At 46.5% G+C, this 14,185-nt stretch overlaps 2 protein-coding genes across 2 annotated transcripts; both read right to left on the reverse strand.

Moving 5' to 3' along the window:
• Positions 1-108: 108 nt before the first annotated feature.
• DDX51 (DEAD-box helicase 51) lies at positions 109-9,830 on the reverse strand. The gene is made up of 16 exons (XM_027470072.3): positions 9,673-9,830; positions 9,297-9,589; positions 8,713-8,951; positions 8,436-8,586; positions 7,419-7,564; positions 7,000-7,071; positions 6,708-6,814; positions 6,060-6,168; positions 5,287-5,432; positions 4,418-4,616; positions 3,618-3,733; positions 3,401-3,517; positions 2,398-2,499; positions 1,774-1,837; positions 1,385-1,519; positions 109-646 (listed from the first exon to the last, which is right to left on the reverse strand). The coding sequence occupies exons 1-16, from the start codon at positions 9,693-9,695 to the stop codon at positions 620-622; spliced, it is 2,046 nt and encodes a 681-aa protein (XP_027325873.2). The 5' UTR covers positions 9,696-9,830; the 3' UTR covers positions 109-619.
• A 210-nt stretch (positions 9,831-10,040) lies between these two features.
• LOC101804212 (macrophage migration inhibitory factor) lies at positions 10,041-12,001 on the reverse strand. Its single transcript, XM_027470098.3, has 3 exons — positions 11,794-12,001; positions 11,018-11,190; positions 10,041-10,301 (listed from the first exon to the last, which is right to left on the reverse strand). The coding sequence occupies exons 1-3, from the start codon at positions 11,899-11,901 to the stop codon at positions 10,235-10,237; spliced, it is 348 nt and encodes a 115-aa protein (XP_027325899.1). The 5' UTR covers positions 11,902-12,001; the 3' UTR covers positions 10,041-10,234.
• Between the last annotated feature and the right edge of the window lie 2,184 nt (positions 12,002-14,185).

Raw genomic sequence — 14,185 nt, forward strand, 5'->3', positions numbered from 1 at the left:
ATGGAACAATGCAGGCAAAGAAACACCAAAGGCACAGGACTGCCCAGCCAAAAACCCCCTCAGTGCTATTTCCACCCCTGCACCCAGGAATCTTTAACAGACACAGAATGTTTTAAAAAATATTTATATAGTATTTATTTAAAAGTTCCAGGCCCTTCAGCCTAGAACAGCTCTTCAAGCAGTACTCTGTTATAGACACTGCACAGGTTTTTATGCTTTCATGCACTTGCGGATACTGCTCCTTGCGCAATACAGAACCGAGATCTGGCCCAGTTCAGAGGCAAGGAGGGCACAGTTCAGACCTTTGGTGACCAGCAGTTCCCTCAGCCCAAATTCAGAATGGTGTAGAGCTCCTTGCTGGTTTTACATATGCCAGGAGGGTAGGATGCAAAGCCCTTTCCAAAGCAACATTTTTTTCTTTTTTTGAAAACCAGTAAATGAACTGTGTTACCCGTGTCCCTGAAAGGGAAACAAGGTCTGTAACAGCTGACTTAAGATATGATAAGTTTGAGGAGACAACCCTTGAGCTCAGGAACCATATCTGTGTTACGGTACTAGGTAGTAGAGTCCAGCTCAGCAGCTTCAGTGCGATGAAACAATCTCCTCTGCTTGCATTCATTCAGGCTCGTTTCTGTGCTTGCTCCCCCTGTTCAAAATTAAAGTTGAGAAGGTGACTGAAGATGCTCCTGTCTCAGGGTCACACAGAAGGAACTTCAGAGAGCAAAGGGACAATTTAATGATCTCTTCTGCCCAGTTCTCTGACATTCCTAATCTGCAACTCAAAATCATAGTTTCTCAAGGACAGGTGTTTATCAAGAGTCCTCAAAGTAGAGAGCAGAATACTTCCCCACACCACACAGCACAACAATGTCCATTATGGATCTCTAGTCCACCAATCTGACAAGTTAAATGCTATCCTGCTTCTGTCTGAAAGCTCTCAAACTTCCTAATGGTGTGGAAGGGACAGTCTGTGGATAAAACTTTCCTGGCTTGATACACCCAACTTGAGCATGGCTGTGAGTCTGCATGGTTGTAAATTACCATCTTAAAACTCTGGAATGACAAAAGGCAACTCAATCTCTGCATTTTGTTTGCTTGCCTCTGGGTAGCTGCCAAAACCCAAGCTCAAGAGATAAAGAGAAAGCCAAGAGTAAAGGGGACGCCACAAATACTGTCTACCCTTCTAACAGAAAACCTTCCTCTCCTCCCAACCCTTCCTGAGTACTTCAATTCTGATGCACCCAAAAAAGCTTCCTTCATACTGATACAGAAACAGCTCAGTTAAAGAGGTTTCTGGACTCTGATACTTGTGCTCGTCATGAGTTGCAATGAACCGTGTAAGCTGTAGTTTGCTTTTTAAAATCTTCTTTCCTGTTCCAGTTACCTTGACTGTCTTCTCAAGTTTAGACAAAGCTTCCTCATATTGCTGCACCAATGGCGTTAATAACTTGCCCTTCACCAAGTGCTTCTGTATGTCTGGGATGCCAGCATCTTTCAACATCCGCAGAAACCTGCGTTCCTGTGCAACAAAACAGATACAATAGAAGAAGAAATGAAAGTACCTCCCCTTCACTGGAGTTGAGAAACCCCATTGCCTATCAGCTAGAAAATGAGCACATTTTGGAACATGCTGCCTAGTCAGGGAATAACTGAATAGGAATTTCCAGTACAAAACTCAGCTGACTGGAGAAGGTGGAAATTAGTATGACCCTTATCTTCCTTACTCTCCTCTCTATGCTTCCTTTTCAAATGAATTTTACACCAATGACATACCTGAATTCTAAGGACCATGCTGAAAGCTAAGCCAACGTTTCCTGCACGAGCTGTTCTTCCAACCCTGAAATCAAAAAAAAAGGAGCATCAAGTCAGTTTAGCCACGTAGCTACTGCCACCATCAGCTTCAGAAGTCTGATTATGAAATTCTTCACATGTAAGGAAAGTATGATTCTAAGTTTTTGCATCTAACACAGCAGGACTAGCCACATATTACAAAGGATGAGCATTTCCAAGGCTCATTTACAGCTCCAGAGCCTCTGCGGTCTTCTAAGCATCTGGAAACTCAACTTGGTGCTGTCCAGGACAGTATTTCTAACTCCTGTAAAATACATTTTGTATAACAGGGTTATATAAAAGTTCTAGTTCTCTATGCTAGTTCTAGTTCTATTCTATTTCTCTATTCTAGTTCTCTACAAAAGCTAGTTCTCTATTTTAATACTACATTGCTCTGGCAATGCTAGGGATTAAATTCTGATTAAAAAAGCTATTTGCATATTGAAGTTAAAAAAATAATAAATCAAAAGCTAAAAAACACCTTTTAAGTTCATGTTACTTATGCTATGTATTTCAAAGAAAGCCAAGCTCAAATACCTTCCTTTTGTTCCTGGTTGTCTTACCTACCGGTGAATGTATGTCCTGATGAACTGAGGTGCGTCATAGTTTATCACACAATTCACTCCTTTAATGTCAATCCCTCGAGCAGTGGCATCTGTGCTGATTAACCTGGTTTTAAATACATGAAGTCATTTTCAGGTAACCCCTCTTGCACTACACACACAAAAAACAACTGAACACGGCACAACTCTTGCTAATCTCTGCTCAAACTGGGTAGCCAGCTTCTGGCCTCTGAACAGGAAAACAACATTATAAATCACTCCCTTAGATCAGACAGCTAATAACGCCATTTACATAAGTTCCACTGCAGCTGTACATGAAAAGCTGCTTGGTGTTTCCAGGTTCTGCAAGCACACGACACTGATCCAGACGGCTCCCAGTGTACCGGAAGCTAAAAACATGTAAACCATCTGAAAAATTCTTAAATGTGCTGTGTGCATTCAGTAAGGTGTGAAATTCTGGTAGCAAAGGAAAAATTTAAACACATAGGGTTTGGACAAAAAGAAAATCCAGAAAATAATATTTACCTTCTTCTCAGGGACATCTTATAGCTGCAATCCCATATGGTTACCAAAATCACAAAGTAAATCAAAAAAATGAATAGAAGTAAAACTGTCTGACAGTCTGGTTGGGAGTTTCTGTGGCAGGAAGCACTAGTACTATATGTAGTTCTAGCAGCAACATCTATTTTCTTCCAGTAAACACAAGATCCCCCTAACCACAGACAGTAAAGCTAAGATTTTTCAGAACTGTATGTACATTTTGGGCAACAACACGAGAAAGCAGATACATTTACTACTTGTTACAAAATAACAGGCCAGTTTACATGCAGGTCTAAACAGTTCATAAGTCAGAAGACCAAAGTCCCACACCCATTTTTTAAATTGTTTCCCACATGCTCTGTTTTACAGCGGTCCCTGTTTAAATATCTTCTTGATTCTAACTAGCTTTTCACACTAGAAATAATCTATATTTGAAGACATGCAGGAAACTTATTTAAGATACTCACAGTTGTATCTTTCCTTGTTCAAATTCTTTTATGGTTCTCTGTCTCTCACTGGGGGGTAACCGGGAAGAAAATTCAGCCACAGTGATTCCACCAAAGGCTTGAATCAGCAGGAACAATCTGTAGGCAAATAGCATAGAAACGGTCACTTTATTACCTAACTCTGTCACATCACCACAGTAGCTATGTGCCAAGTGATCTCATTAACGTGTTCATTCACCTGTGGGACGCCTCCCTGGAGTTGGTAAAACACAACACCCGGGTAAACTTCATTGTCAGCATGAAGTGCAAGAGGAGCAAAGGCTTGGAATTCAGGTTACAAGGCACGTAACATTGCTGCAGTCAGCAGGGAAGAAATTCAGACAAAAATTACTTCCTCCAGGCTACCTCCACTGAAACCCACCACCTGTCTGTGACCTACACAGGCTTGGATGTTTTGCAACTGATAGCAACAAAACCAGACCCCACAATGTCACTGCTCTTAGAACAAGTCACAGCAACGGGCTGGGAGAACACAACACAAGGTAGAGGTGCAAGAACTACGCTGTTTGAGTGATCTCACTTCTTTGTGGCAAGCAACAACACGCACTGCCTTGTCTACTGGGTGACCTGTAACCACATGCCTTGAAATGCATGTTATACATACGTATGTAAAGCACAATTGAAAGGTACTAATACATTATTACTTCATATCTCTGCTCCCTATTGATAGCAAATTTAATTCTGCATGAAGACAAGTTGAATTCTGAAGAATTCTAATCCTAACCAAATGAATGTTTTTCCGTTTGCTCATTACTCAGCAAAGGCAGAGCTCTCTGGGTCATAAATACTGTCAAAGCCACTTTCTCCCAGTACCTCTGTAACACAAGGCATCATATGAAAGCTGTATTAATATATAGGTTACAAACATTATTCCAGAGTTAAACTGATCTTCTAGTATATCTTACTCAAGCATCTTGTTTCTTTCAACAGCTACCAAATAAAGTTACTTTCATGGTTACAAGAGAATTAATGTTATACCGATAGCCCCTCAGGAAGTGTGTATTTCTCTTCAGCATCTTGTTCAATCTCTGTTCCATTTCTGAGTGTTTTTTTCTCTGAATATACAGACGTGAAGAGGCGAGGCTGGAACAAGCCCAACTGCTGCAGTTTCTCTGGGTCCTGGGTCAGTGTGGCTGAGAACAGCAGTTTCTGTAAAGGTATCTGAGGATAGCAGCAGCTGAAATAAATAGTACAGAGAAACTGAGCTTTGAGGTTAGGGCAAAGGACTTCCTCCAGAAGTACTTTTAGGTGATGTTACAAGGGAAGCCATTAACTCTTTTTGATGCTCTTCTGCTCTGGGCCTTTCCAGTGAGTTTTTTTCTACCCTTGTTTTATAGAGGAGTTCACAGGTGGAACTGGATCAGCATTCTCAACTCAGCTGCACAACACACATCGGTCACCCTTGCCCCCATCCTAGTTGCTTCCTTCCTTGGTTGCTGATCTGTTTCTGACACATCTCTATCCTGCTATTTGAAAACAGCAGCTGCAGACACACAGTTCTAGCATTTTCCTTCAAATTCATTACTCAGCTTGCCAGAGGGCATTGCTATAGATAATGTGCAAATGATTCAAACACTTGCAATATTTGTGGATTCTTTTGATGTTGCTTTAGTCTAGTTCAGAAAAGCTCGAAGAATACAGTATAGAGATTTCAGTCTAAAAGGCATCCTTTAATACCAGCTGTTTACTGCCTGCTTTTTAGAGCTCTAAAGAAGTAGCTGCCTTAATTTGGCAGACATTTCTCTGAATAAGTAAGCTTTGGGAGTGCCTGTGAGTGTGCTATGAAACAGGCATCTGAGTGCTGGCATCCACGCAAACGGTTCAAAGAAAAGCATTTTGCAACTTACCTTGCTGCTGTTACAGGCCCTGGTTTGGTCCTCTGGAAAAGCATACTGGAGCCAGAGTCATTTTCTGCTTGGAAAGCAGCTTTGACAACTTGGTTCAGCCAATTCTGGTGCATATCATCAATCATACGGTCAGCTTCATCTATGATCTGAATTCACAAAGACAAAAAACATTGCTTGTTTAATAGTGTCTTGTGCTTAGGCGGCTTGTATTTCTCTTTTGTAACTGTAACAGTGAGCAAGAATGCAAGATGTATAGAAGCTTCTACTCCACATAATTTCTTTCCTTGCCTGTTGTTCCTCAACTGAAGGCAGAAATTTCTACCTCCAAACTTTTCCTTTTGTTTCAGTTGCTCCGTAGCCAAACCGACACTCAAACTACACAAATTCATTTGCATTTAAATACAATTGATGCCTTTGCATAAAAGATAAAAATCACCTTTAACCAAAATAGGATGGCAGCTCTGTCTCTGCATAGACTCCAATACAGTGGAAGCTCATACAGTTTGTAATTTACCCTGTTTTTTGACTGATAGGGCTTCACTCCAAATTTGTGTCTGCACGAAGGTAAGACAGAAGGGGAAGTGTGTGGATGCCTGGGTGTCACAAGTTGGAATAAAACTTCTCATCGTGACACAGCTGCCTGAGCAATCTGAAGTAAGGACCAAGTCCACAAAACAGTTCCAACAGAGACGTATTTATGGACCATGAAAGAACAAAGCAGGAAGATCCAACGGACCTCGCGCTAAGGTTGGACACCTGTGGAGCTGACTCACCAGGAAGCGAAGCTGTGTCAGGTTGAACCCTGGGGTCTTGCTAATGTGGTCTGCGAGCCGCCCCGGCGTAGCCACAATGATATCAGCAAGGCTGCAGTAGCCTGTCACTCTGAAAGAACAAGCAGCTCATCACTAAGTTTCTCCCTACACTGTAAGGCAAATAAAAGAGATCCTTGGTCAAAAGACCTTAAGATTTTCCCATTATTCTTTTAATTTAACTGAGAAATAACAAAATTCAAACACACAGTTTACCAGCACACAAAGACAATGCTGGACACTAAGCACTATTCTCCATCGTACTACCTGTTTAAACAGAAAGTGACATTATTCATTGCCCTGAAGAAAAAGCTTAATAACTGCAGCAAACCCCCGAACAGTCATTTGTACCTGTGGGCACAAGGTAAACGTTTGCATTCTACTCAGCTGGTAAACAGCCCCAAAAATCTAAAAACACAACAACCACAAAGAGGGGTAGTAGCAGGCACTTTGTCAAAAACATGTAGGTTCATGCATCTACCACATGAACCTACTATCAAAAATCATTACTGCATGATGGTGTGATGCAATAAGCACCATTTTGACCTCTGCTCACCAAGATTAAATAGCTTACAATCCCCACAAACCTTATCAAAAGAGCATTTAACCTACTTTTTCTGGACAAGCATCTCCTGTTCCTTTGCAAAAGATTTCTGGCCAGTAATTGAAACGACCTTCAGACCTGTCCCATCAGTGTAAATGTTGAACACTTTACTCACCTGCAAAGAGATGTGCTTTGTTAGCCACAACAAAATCAGTGAAAGTAATACTTTCCATTAATAACATCAAACCCACTGACAGTGTGTTCAAACTGCATCCCTGAACAGCCAGACAAAATATTCCCTGCACCAGCCCTTCCCTCAGCCCAATTCTCAGTGAAAAGCTGAAGAGCTAAGTTATATACCTGTTGTGCCAGTTCCTTGGTGGGCAGAACAACCAGAGCTCGTACTTGGCAAACTACTCGATCTAGCAGAACCTGCCAAAACAGAGGCCAAATAAGTCCCTGAAAGCCATGGGGTGAAAAGGAGCTTCTTGTATCTAAGCTAGTGAGAAGAGATGGGCGTGACACCTTCCAGAGTTCTATGTTTCCATTTTACTCCCCTCCATACTCCCAACTCCTCATACTACGCCTGTTGTCTGCAAAAAGGAGTAGGATGCTGTGGTGAAGAATACTCCTCCTACAGCTCCTTCAGACAGCTCTGAGCAAAGTATCTATTTGCATCCACAAATTCCTTGGCTTTCTAACCCACTTCTAAGTTCAGGACGGGGTTGATTTTGTTCATGCAAAACATTTGCCCTATGTTTTGCTGGGGGTAAACTCACCTGTACTATTGGTATGACAAAGGACAGGGTTTTACCACTGCCAGTAGGTGCCGAGACACAGATGTCTTTGGGGCGGTATCCTCCCTGCCCCATCAAATACCCGTTGGACGCACTTTGCAGAACAGCAGGAATCACCTCTGCCTGAACTGAACAAAAATGGGAATACACATTACCTACAGAGTTAATGAATGGGACTAAGACTCATCTAGGAAAGCAGTGTTTTATACAATGGATCTATTTCCCTATCTGTGCTGTTGCTGCTACAGACATAAGAGAGGAAGAATAAAAAACATCCTAGTAGAAATGCTATGTTTTTTCCCTGATTCTTTTTCATTCATGAGCTTAGCACTGAACACGGAGATTTCCCGTTCCAAGAATTCAGCTATTTCTAGCACTCAGCATAGATATTACTGTGTTAAATATTGTTTTCAACTCGATACATGTCTTGTCTTCGTGTTAGGGTGACATTGGGCAGATTTAAAACCCATGAATGCTTGTCTGTGAGCATCCTTTATTTGAAGTACAAAATACACCTATAAAAACACATACTATGCAACAGAGCAACGAAGCAACATCTGCCAAGGAGAAAAATGAACACCTCCTGTAGGCTTTGAAGTCATTCAAGTTTGCTGCTCCCTTTAATTCCTTTTAATGAGCTGAACAGGTTCCCAGATTGGTCCAGTTAATACCAAAGATGGTGGAAGGCAAGGAAATAAAGCACATGCATGGAACTAAGGGAGAAAAATGTGAGGATACAGGCAAGATCAGTCTCCTTTGTGTGCTGTGAGCTGTTACTTCAAAAGACATCTTTTTTGACACTGTATTTATGACTAGATATACCAAATTTAATTACTCAGCCTACCTAAGTCTTTGAAAGTAAAGTGTTAAAACTATTTCAGTGCATTAGGTTTGCTTTTGTTCTATATTTTATTTCATTGACCACATGAAACATACAGCAACAGATTCAGGAAATACGGAAGTGAATTCAGAAAGGAAGAAAGAGCACTATCAAGGTACCTGGAAAAAAGGACTCTATCCCATTCATTTGCAGCTTTTTCAATAGCTTTGGATGAATTCCTGGGACATCCCCCACTGGAATCAGGTTCTCTTTGATACGTTTTTGCAGTAATTTAGGTTGAGCAAGCCACTGTGGTAAAAAGGGTTGAACCTGAAGTGGGGGAAAAAGAGTCACAAAGTGTTTCTGCCATCAAATGAGCAATACCATACATTAAAATAAGCTGGTAAGATGCCTGTTTATACCCAACCATCATCAAAATTCAGTCAAGCTAGTTACCTTCTGCACGGGCTTTCTGTCGTAGTCTCCAAGAACCACCAAGCTGGAAGGTGGCGGAGTTGCTTCTTCCCCCGAGGTTGCTCCAGGCAGCTCGTCCTTTGTGCTTTGGTTTCCTTCAGCTCCTTCACTGCGTGCTTTCTTGCTTTCAGCTCTCTCAGTTTCATCATTTCTCTTCTTCCTTTTAGATTTATTTTTAAGATTTCTTCTGTCTTCCTGTTGTTTAACATCTTCTTCAGAATCTAGATAACAGAAATACAAAGCCGCAAGTCAGAGCATGCTTCAAAAACGTGATACAGGGCACGTTTTACACCACAGAATGTAGTCAGCAATGTGCAAGCTCATCCTTCCTCTTAAATCCAAGTGCAAGAGCTACACATTGTGGTGGTGGTATAGAGACAGTGGAACACTAAGCTGACACACATTGCCCTTACACTAAATTCACCCCCAAAGCTTGTAGCATAGGGCTTCAGAAAGAGAACTTTCCTCTCAAATAAACCCAGCGAGGTACTCAAAGGGCACCTCACACCTATCTTTCGGCTGAGAACCGCTGTCCCATCGCGCCAGGCCCCCCCAGCCCCTCTCACCACCGCCTGCTCCACGTCCCTCGGCGGGCGCTGCTCCTCCATCCTCCTCCTCCTCCTCCTCCTCGCTGCCTCCTGCTGCCCGCTCCGCAGCCTCCCGCCGCCTTCCCCGCCGCTCGCTCCCCGGGCTCGGGGCCTCGCCGCCCGCCGCGGGCTCCCCGCCGGCTCCCCGGGGCCTCTCGTCCCTCTGCCGCCTCAGCTGCCGGGCCCTCGCCTGCTCGCGCAGCCGCTCCAGCAGGACCCGGGCCCGCTCCTGCGCCTCGGCCCCGGCCTCCTCCTCTTCCTCCGCGGCGTACCTGAAACAGCCGAGAACGAACGCGTCAGGCCCGGCCCCCGCCCGCCAGAGCCCGGCTCTCAGCCTCCCGCCGGCCCCGGGCACCTGGTGATGGCGAACAGCGCCATGGCGGCGGCTCGCAGCGCCACAAGATGGCGTCAGGGCGCCGGGGGCCGCCACAAGATGGCGCCACGGGGCCCGCGCAGCGGCAGAAGGCTCCAGAAGAGGCGCGAGGCGGCGCTGCCCTGAGGCGAGGAGGCGGCCCCGGCCTCGCTGCGGCGCCGGCGGTGACACGGAGAAGGCGACGAGGCGTCCTGAAGGCGCCCCCAGCGCCCAGCAAGGTAGAAATCATCGCGGAGCGCTGCCACACACAAGCAGCACCGACCCTCAAGCATTTATTCCTCACAGCTCTCAGCCCCCACACATACCTCACCCCACCGCCCTCCCAAACCGCCACAGCTCACACCAGACTGTTTTATTTCTAAATCTTTATTCGTTTCCTACACGGAAAAAACAGAGGAATGTCGAAGCAGCGGTATCCAAACACACGAGCAAGGAGCCATCGCTCCGTGAGGGCGAAAAAAGCAGCCCAGGGCCCCTTGTGCCGTGGTGTCTATGGGCAGCGTGAGGGTAGGTCCAGGAGCAGCTTTTTCGTACGGGGGGAGCTCTACGCGAAGGTGGAACCGTTCCAGCCCACATTGGCAGCATTCATGTCAAAGTAGTTGATGTACACCCTGCAGAAGAGGCACAGGAATACAGTGACATTTATGTAAGTGATGAGAGAGAGAAGGCAACAGGATATTGGAGAGTGCTTCCTGTTCCCCAGAAAGAAAAAAATGGAGTTTTGTTTCTACCAAAATCTAGTTAACTTGTCTGACAGAACCCATAACAGCAAATATTCCTTGGAGGCCCGGGACTGTACTTAATCTTTTAAATTTTTTTTAAACTCTTCTTCAGTCAGGGGCTGTTCAGACTCCAGAGATGTTTTGGCTCTTCCCTCCAGCTCTGGGATGCAGAGGGCAGCAGGTTCCTCCTGGCCTTCACCGCTCCCTGCGGATATTCCCCAGAGTCCTGCCAGCCCGTGAGGGAGCTGTTCACAGCCAGGTAGTTCATTCCTACCCCGTCTTTCAGCTCCAGCCTGTAACTCCTAGTCCCTTGAGCTTCCAACCTCCAACTATAAGACATCATACCTCAGAGGCAAAAGACTCTGCAACCTGTTAATACCCTGGTATTCTTCCCTATTCTGAGCCAGGAAGCCATTTGACAGTCAAGGCCTCAAGGGAAAGTTTGTAGGCAAACTCTTACATGGATGCAAGAATGTTGCAAGTGCTCACTTTGTATTCTTTCAAACACATGGACTTATTACTGGCTTTTTATGCTTTCAAATGAAGTTTTCAAAGCAGTTTCAGAGCACCAGAGGAACAAGGTCAGCATCACACCCCAGCCTTACCTGTCTGCAGATACGTGCAAGTGCTTAGAGATCAGATCGCACAAGAGCTTGGTGTAGGTCTTGTTCTGCTGCCCTCCTATTTTGCCAATGCTGTAGAGGCTGCAGAGAGCGCAGGGATCCGTGGAGCCCCCGAAGGACATCATCTGGTCAGGTATGATGTGCACAGCGATGTACTGTGATGGGAGAACAAACAGTTAAGGAGTAAGTCAATTAATTCCCTCTCCTCATAGAGACTTGTTGCGGTACCAAACTCAGCATTAAGCATCGTGCAGCTAGCTGTGTGCCATTCTGGAGGCCAATAACAACTCCCAGCCTCCTTACGGGGCCTTGGACCACTAGAGGCTGCTAGGATCTTCCCAGATGCTGGGATCCCCCCGGATGCTGTCTCTGGGCTCCAGATCCGAAGGCTGAGTTTGGGCAAAGCCGCAGGCGAGGCAGCCGCTTCCCCCTGCCTCTGCTGCGGGCGTGGGGCACGCGGTCGGCGATAAGGGCCAAAGGCTACGTTCCCGTGCCAGGAATCACACCCCAAAATCACACACACACCCCAAATCACACACACACACCCCAAATCACCGCAACCCACGGCTCTGCCCGTCCGGGCCGCCCCTACAGGCGGCGTGGGGAGGATGAGGAGGAGGAGGAAGAAGCGGCCATGTGCACCCAGCCACCCGCTGCCCCGGCACCTCCCCAGCCCCACGTCCCCCCCGATCCCTGCCCGGCCCCATCCCGGGGTGACCCCGCTTCCCCGTCCCCGTCCCCCCGCCGCCCTCCCCGACCTGCGCGGGTTTGCCGGTGGCCTTGGCCAGCTGCTGGGTGAGCTCGCCCAGCAGGCTGTCGGGCACGGCGTCCTTGCAGACGTTGGTCTGGATGGCGAACATCGGCATGGTGCCGGTAGGGTTGGTGGCGGTGGCGGAGAGCAGAGGAACGGGACCGGGACCGGGACCGGGACCTGCAGCGGCGGCGGCGCAGTGGGGCGAGGGGGCGGCGGCGGCGGCGCTTTTAGGGCGAGCGGGGCCGAGCCGAGCCGGCCTTAAAGGGGCCGCACCGCTGGGGGGGGGGGGGGGGGGCTGGAATCCCCCACAGCCCCCTACACACACCCCCTACACCCCCCCCCACTGCAGGGACCCGCCACAACGCCCCCCCTAAAAAATAAACTAAAAGGGCCGCCTCTCCTGGCGGTTATAAAATGGGGATATTGGCCCTGGATGGGAAGGGGGTTGTGTCCTTTTGCAAAATCAAGGCATATTTGTGCTTTTTTTTTCGTTTTAACCGTGTGCATAGCTGTTACACAATGTGAGTGAAAATGCGTCTGGCTGGTGGGCTCGTTAATTATTCTCTGCTGTGCTTCACTCAGATCGCAAGTGGTCTTAGCATCCTCATTTTCATGCCAGATTTATAGAAAAAAAAAAAAAAAAGAAAAGATTTTCTTTTCTTCCTTTCTTTCTCATTCCTTTGCTTAGAAGGGGAACGGTGTGAGCCCGTTCCTTGGGGAAAGGCGTCTTGAGAGATGGGCCTTCTGCTGGCTATGTGATGTGGTGCACGTAGGCTGCGGAGGGCACAACTCGCCGCCCTGCTTCCCGCTGCAGCTCGGCGCTGCTTGAAATGACTCACGGGAAGGCAGAAGAGAATCAGGCCCAGAGCCCTCTGTGTGCAGACATTTTCCAGACAGGAATCGAGCACGTTAATTTTTAACAAAGTCCCGGTACTGCCGCTGCTAGAATGCTCGTTGGTACATCTGCATTGCACATGTGAACACACATAGCCCTGAACACAGAGCAGGTGATCTGAAGAGGCACAGGCTGTCCCACAGAACTGGCAGGACTTGAAGTGCTTACTTTCGTTTTAGTGATTAACAGCTCTATTGAGACCTGAAGATGTTTCCCTCTGCACAGTGCCACTTATTCCTCCCACCTTTCTCCCTCCCAGAGTTGTTGCACAGGCGTGGGGTGGGAGTTCCCTGGCTAAAAGACTTGGGAGAGCAACAGGACCACGGGGGTGATGCTCTGCGGCCCGCCAGGCCCAAAGCACCAGGCCCTGGCCATGCTGCTCACACCATGGAGAGACACCTGCAATTTCCTTCTTGTGTTCCCTTGACTGAGGAAGTAGCAGAGCGTATATTTTCATGGCTTGTAAAGATGCATTTTTAAAAATTAGATAAGTGCTAGCACACATCTGTGCACCTTTCCCTCGAGTGATTACTCGACGTGCTTGTAATCATGTTTTTGGATGAATCTGCTTTAAAACAACTGCTTGTGATTAAAATAAGAACAATGAAGTGTGTTTGAAACAGATAGAAGCTGAAAGGTAAAATGTTTTACAGAAATACATCTAACAGCATTCTAATGATGAAGTAGAGCCAAAAAAAAAAAAAAAAAGCTTTCATATTCCCTATTAGTGAGCATAAAGCGTGGTTGTTAACAAGTAGAGGTGGGCTTGGCTGTACTTGGTCTCAGAGTTACCTTAGGAACGTGTAGGTCAGTGTTTGGATGCTCTGAGAATAACTCGGAAAGCATCTAGCACAGGAAGGCTTCAGCAGAGATGGGGGTTGGCTGGAGCCTGGGGTCTTCCCTGGAGCCTGACTGCAAATAGCAGGGCTGGGGCATTTGCTGGCTGTGGTTGGACATGCTTGGCTTCACTGCAGTCAGAGCCAGAGCACAGAGCCATTGGGCCAGGGAGAAGGAGGCAGGAGAACATCAGAAGATGCTGGTGCCGTGCCTCCAAGGGCAGACAGAGGAGGCGCTCTTTGAGCTGCTGGCTGTGTGAGGAAGGCAGACTGATTTCTGGAGAAGGGAACGGCCTCCTCAGCCAAGGTCCTGCTGTGTTGAGGGGCCCTGTAGCCATTGTCTATGAGCAATTCTGCTGAAAGAACACCTACCTCGTGCCATGCCTTCCTTCCTCAGTGAGCAACTCTGTAAGGCTTTAAGTAGGGGTGAACAAGCTGAGATGGGGGTTATTCTTCCCCCCCAAAAAAATATTTTATTTTTTTCTAAAAAAAATAGGACACCTGATCTCAGAGCTCCAGGAAATAGTTCTGCATTCAATCTTTCTATTTTCCTTTGGAAGCAAATTATATTATCTGACCCAGGGCTTGAATGATAAGCATTTAAGTGGAAGTCTTCCTTTCATAATTCACCACTTCGACATCTGGGAATAGCTCCCTGTGTCTCC

Source organism: Anas platyrhynchos, chromosome 16 (assembly GCF_047663525.1).
Source record: "Anas platyrhynchos isolate ZD024472 breed Pekin duck chromosome 16, IASCAAS_PekinDuck_T2T, whole genome shotgun sequence".
In the NCBI taxonomy this organism is placed as follows: domain Eukaryota; kingdom Metazoa; phylum Chordata; class Aves; order Anseriformes; family Anatidae; genus Anas; species Anas platyrhynchos.

What these genes read in the sequence shown, in the direction of transcription:
- LOC101804212 (XM_027470098.3), bottom strand. Translation starts at nt 11,901, where the DNA reads ATGCCGATGTTCGCCATCCAGACCAACGTCTGCAAGGACGCCGTGCCC. An exon ending in CCACCGGCAAACCCGCGCAG is followed by an intron (nt 11,191 to 11,793) that starts GTCGGGGAGGGC and finishes CTCCCATCACAG; the next exon opens with TACATCGCTGTGCACATCAT. An exon ending in TTGCACGTATCTGCAGACAG is followed by an intron (nt 10,302 to 11,017) that starts GTAAGGCTGGGG and finishes CCTCTTCTGCAG; the next exon opens with GGTGTACATCAACTACTTTG.
- DDX51 (XM_027470072.3), bottom strand. Translation starts at nt 9,695, where the DNA reads ATGGCGCTGTTCGCCATCACCAG. An exon ending in GGGACGTGGAGCAGGCGGTG is followed by an intron (nt 8,952 to 9,296) that starts GTGAGAGGGGCT and finishes TCTGTTATCTAG; the next exon opens with ATTCTGAAGAAGATGTTAAA. An exon ending in TCCAGGGAGGCGTCCCACAG is followed by an intron (nt 3,518 to 3,617) that starts GTGAATGAACAC and finishes ATTTGCCTACAG; the next exon opens with ATTGTTCCTGCTGATTCAAG.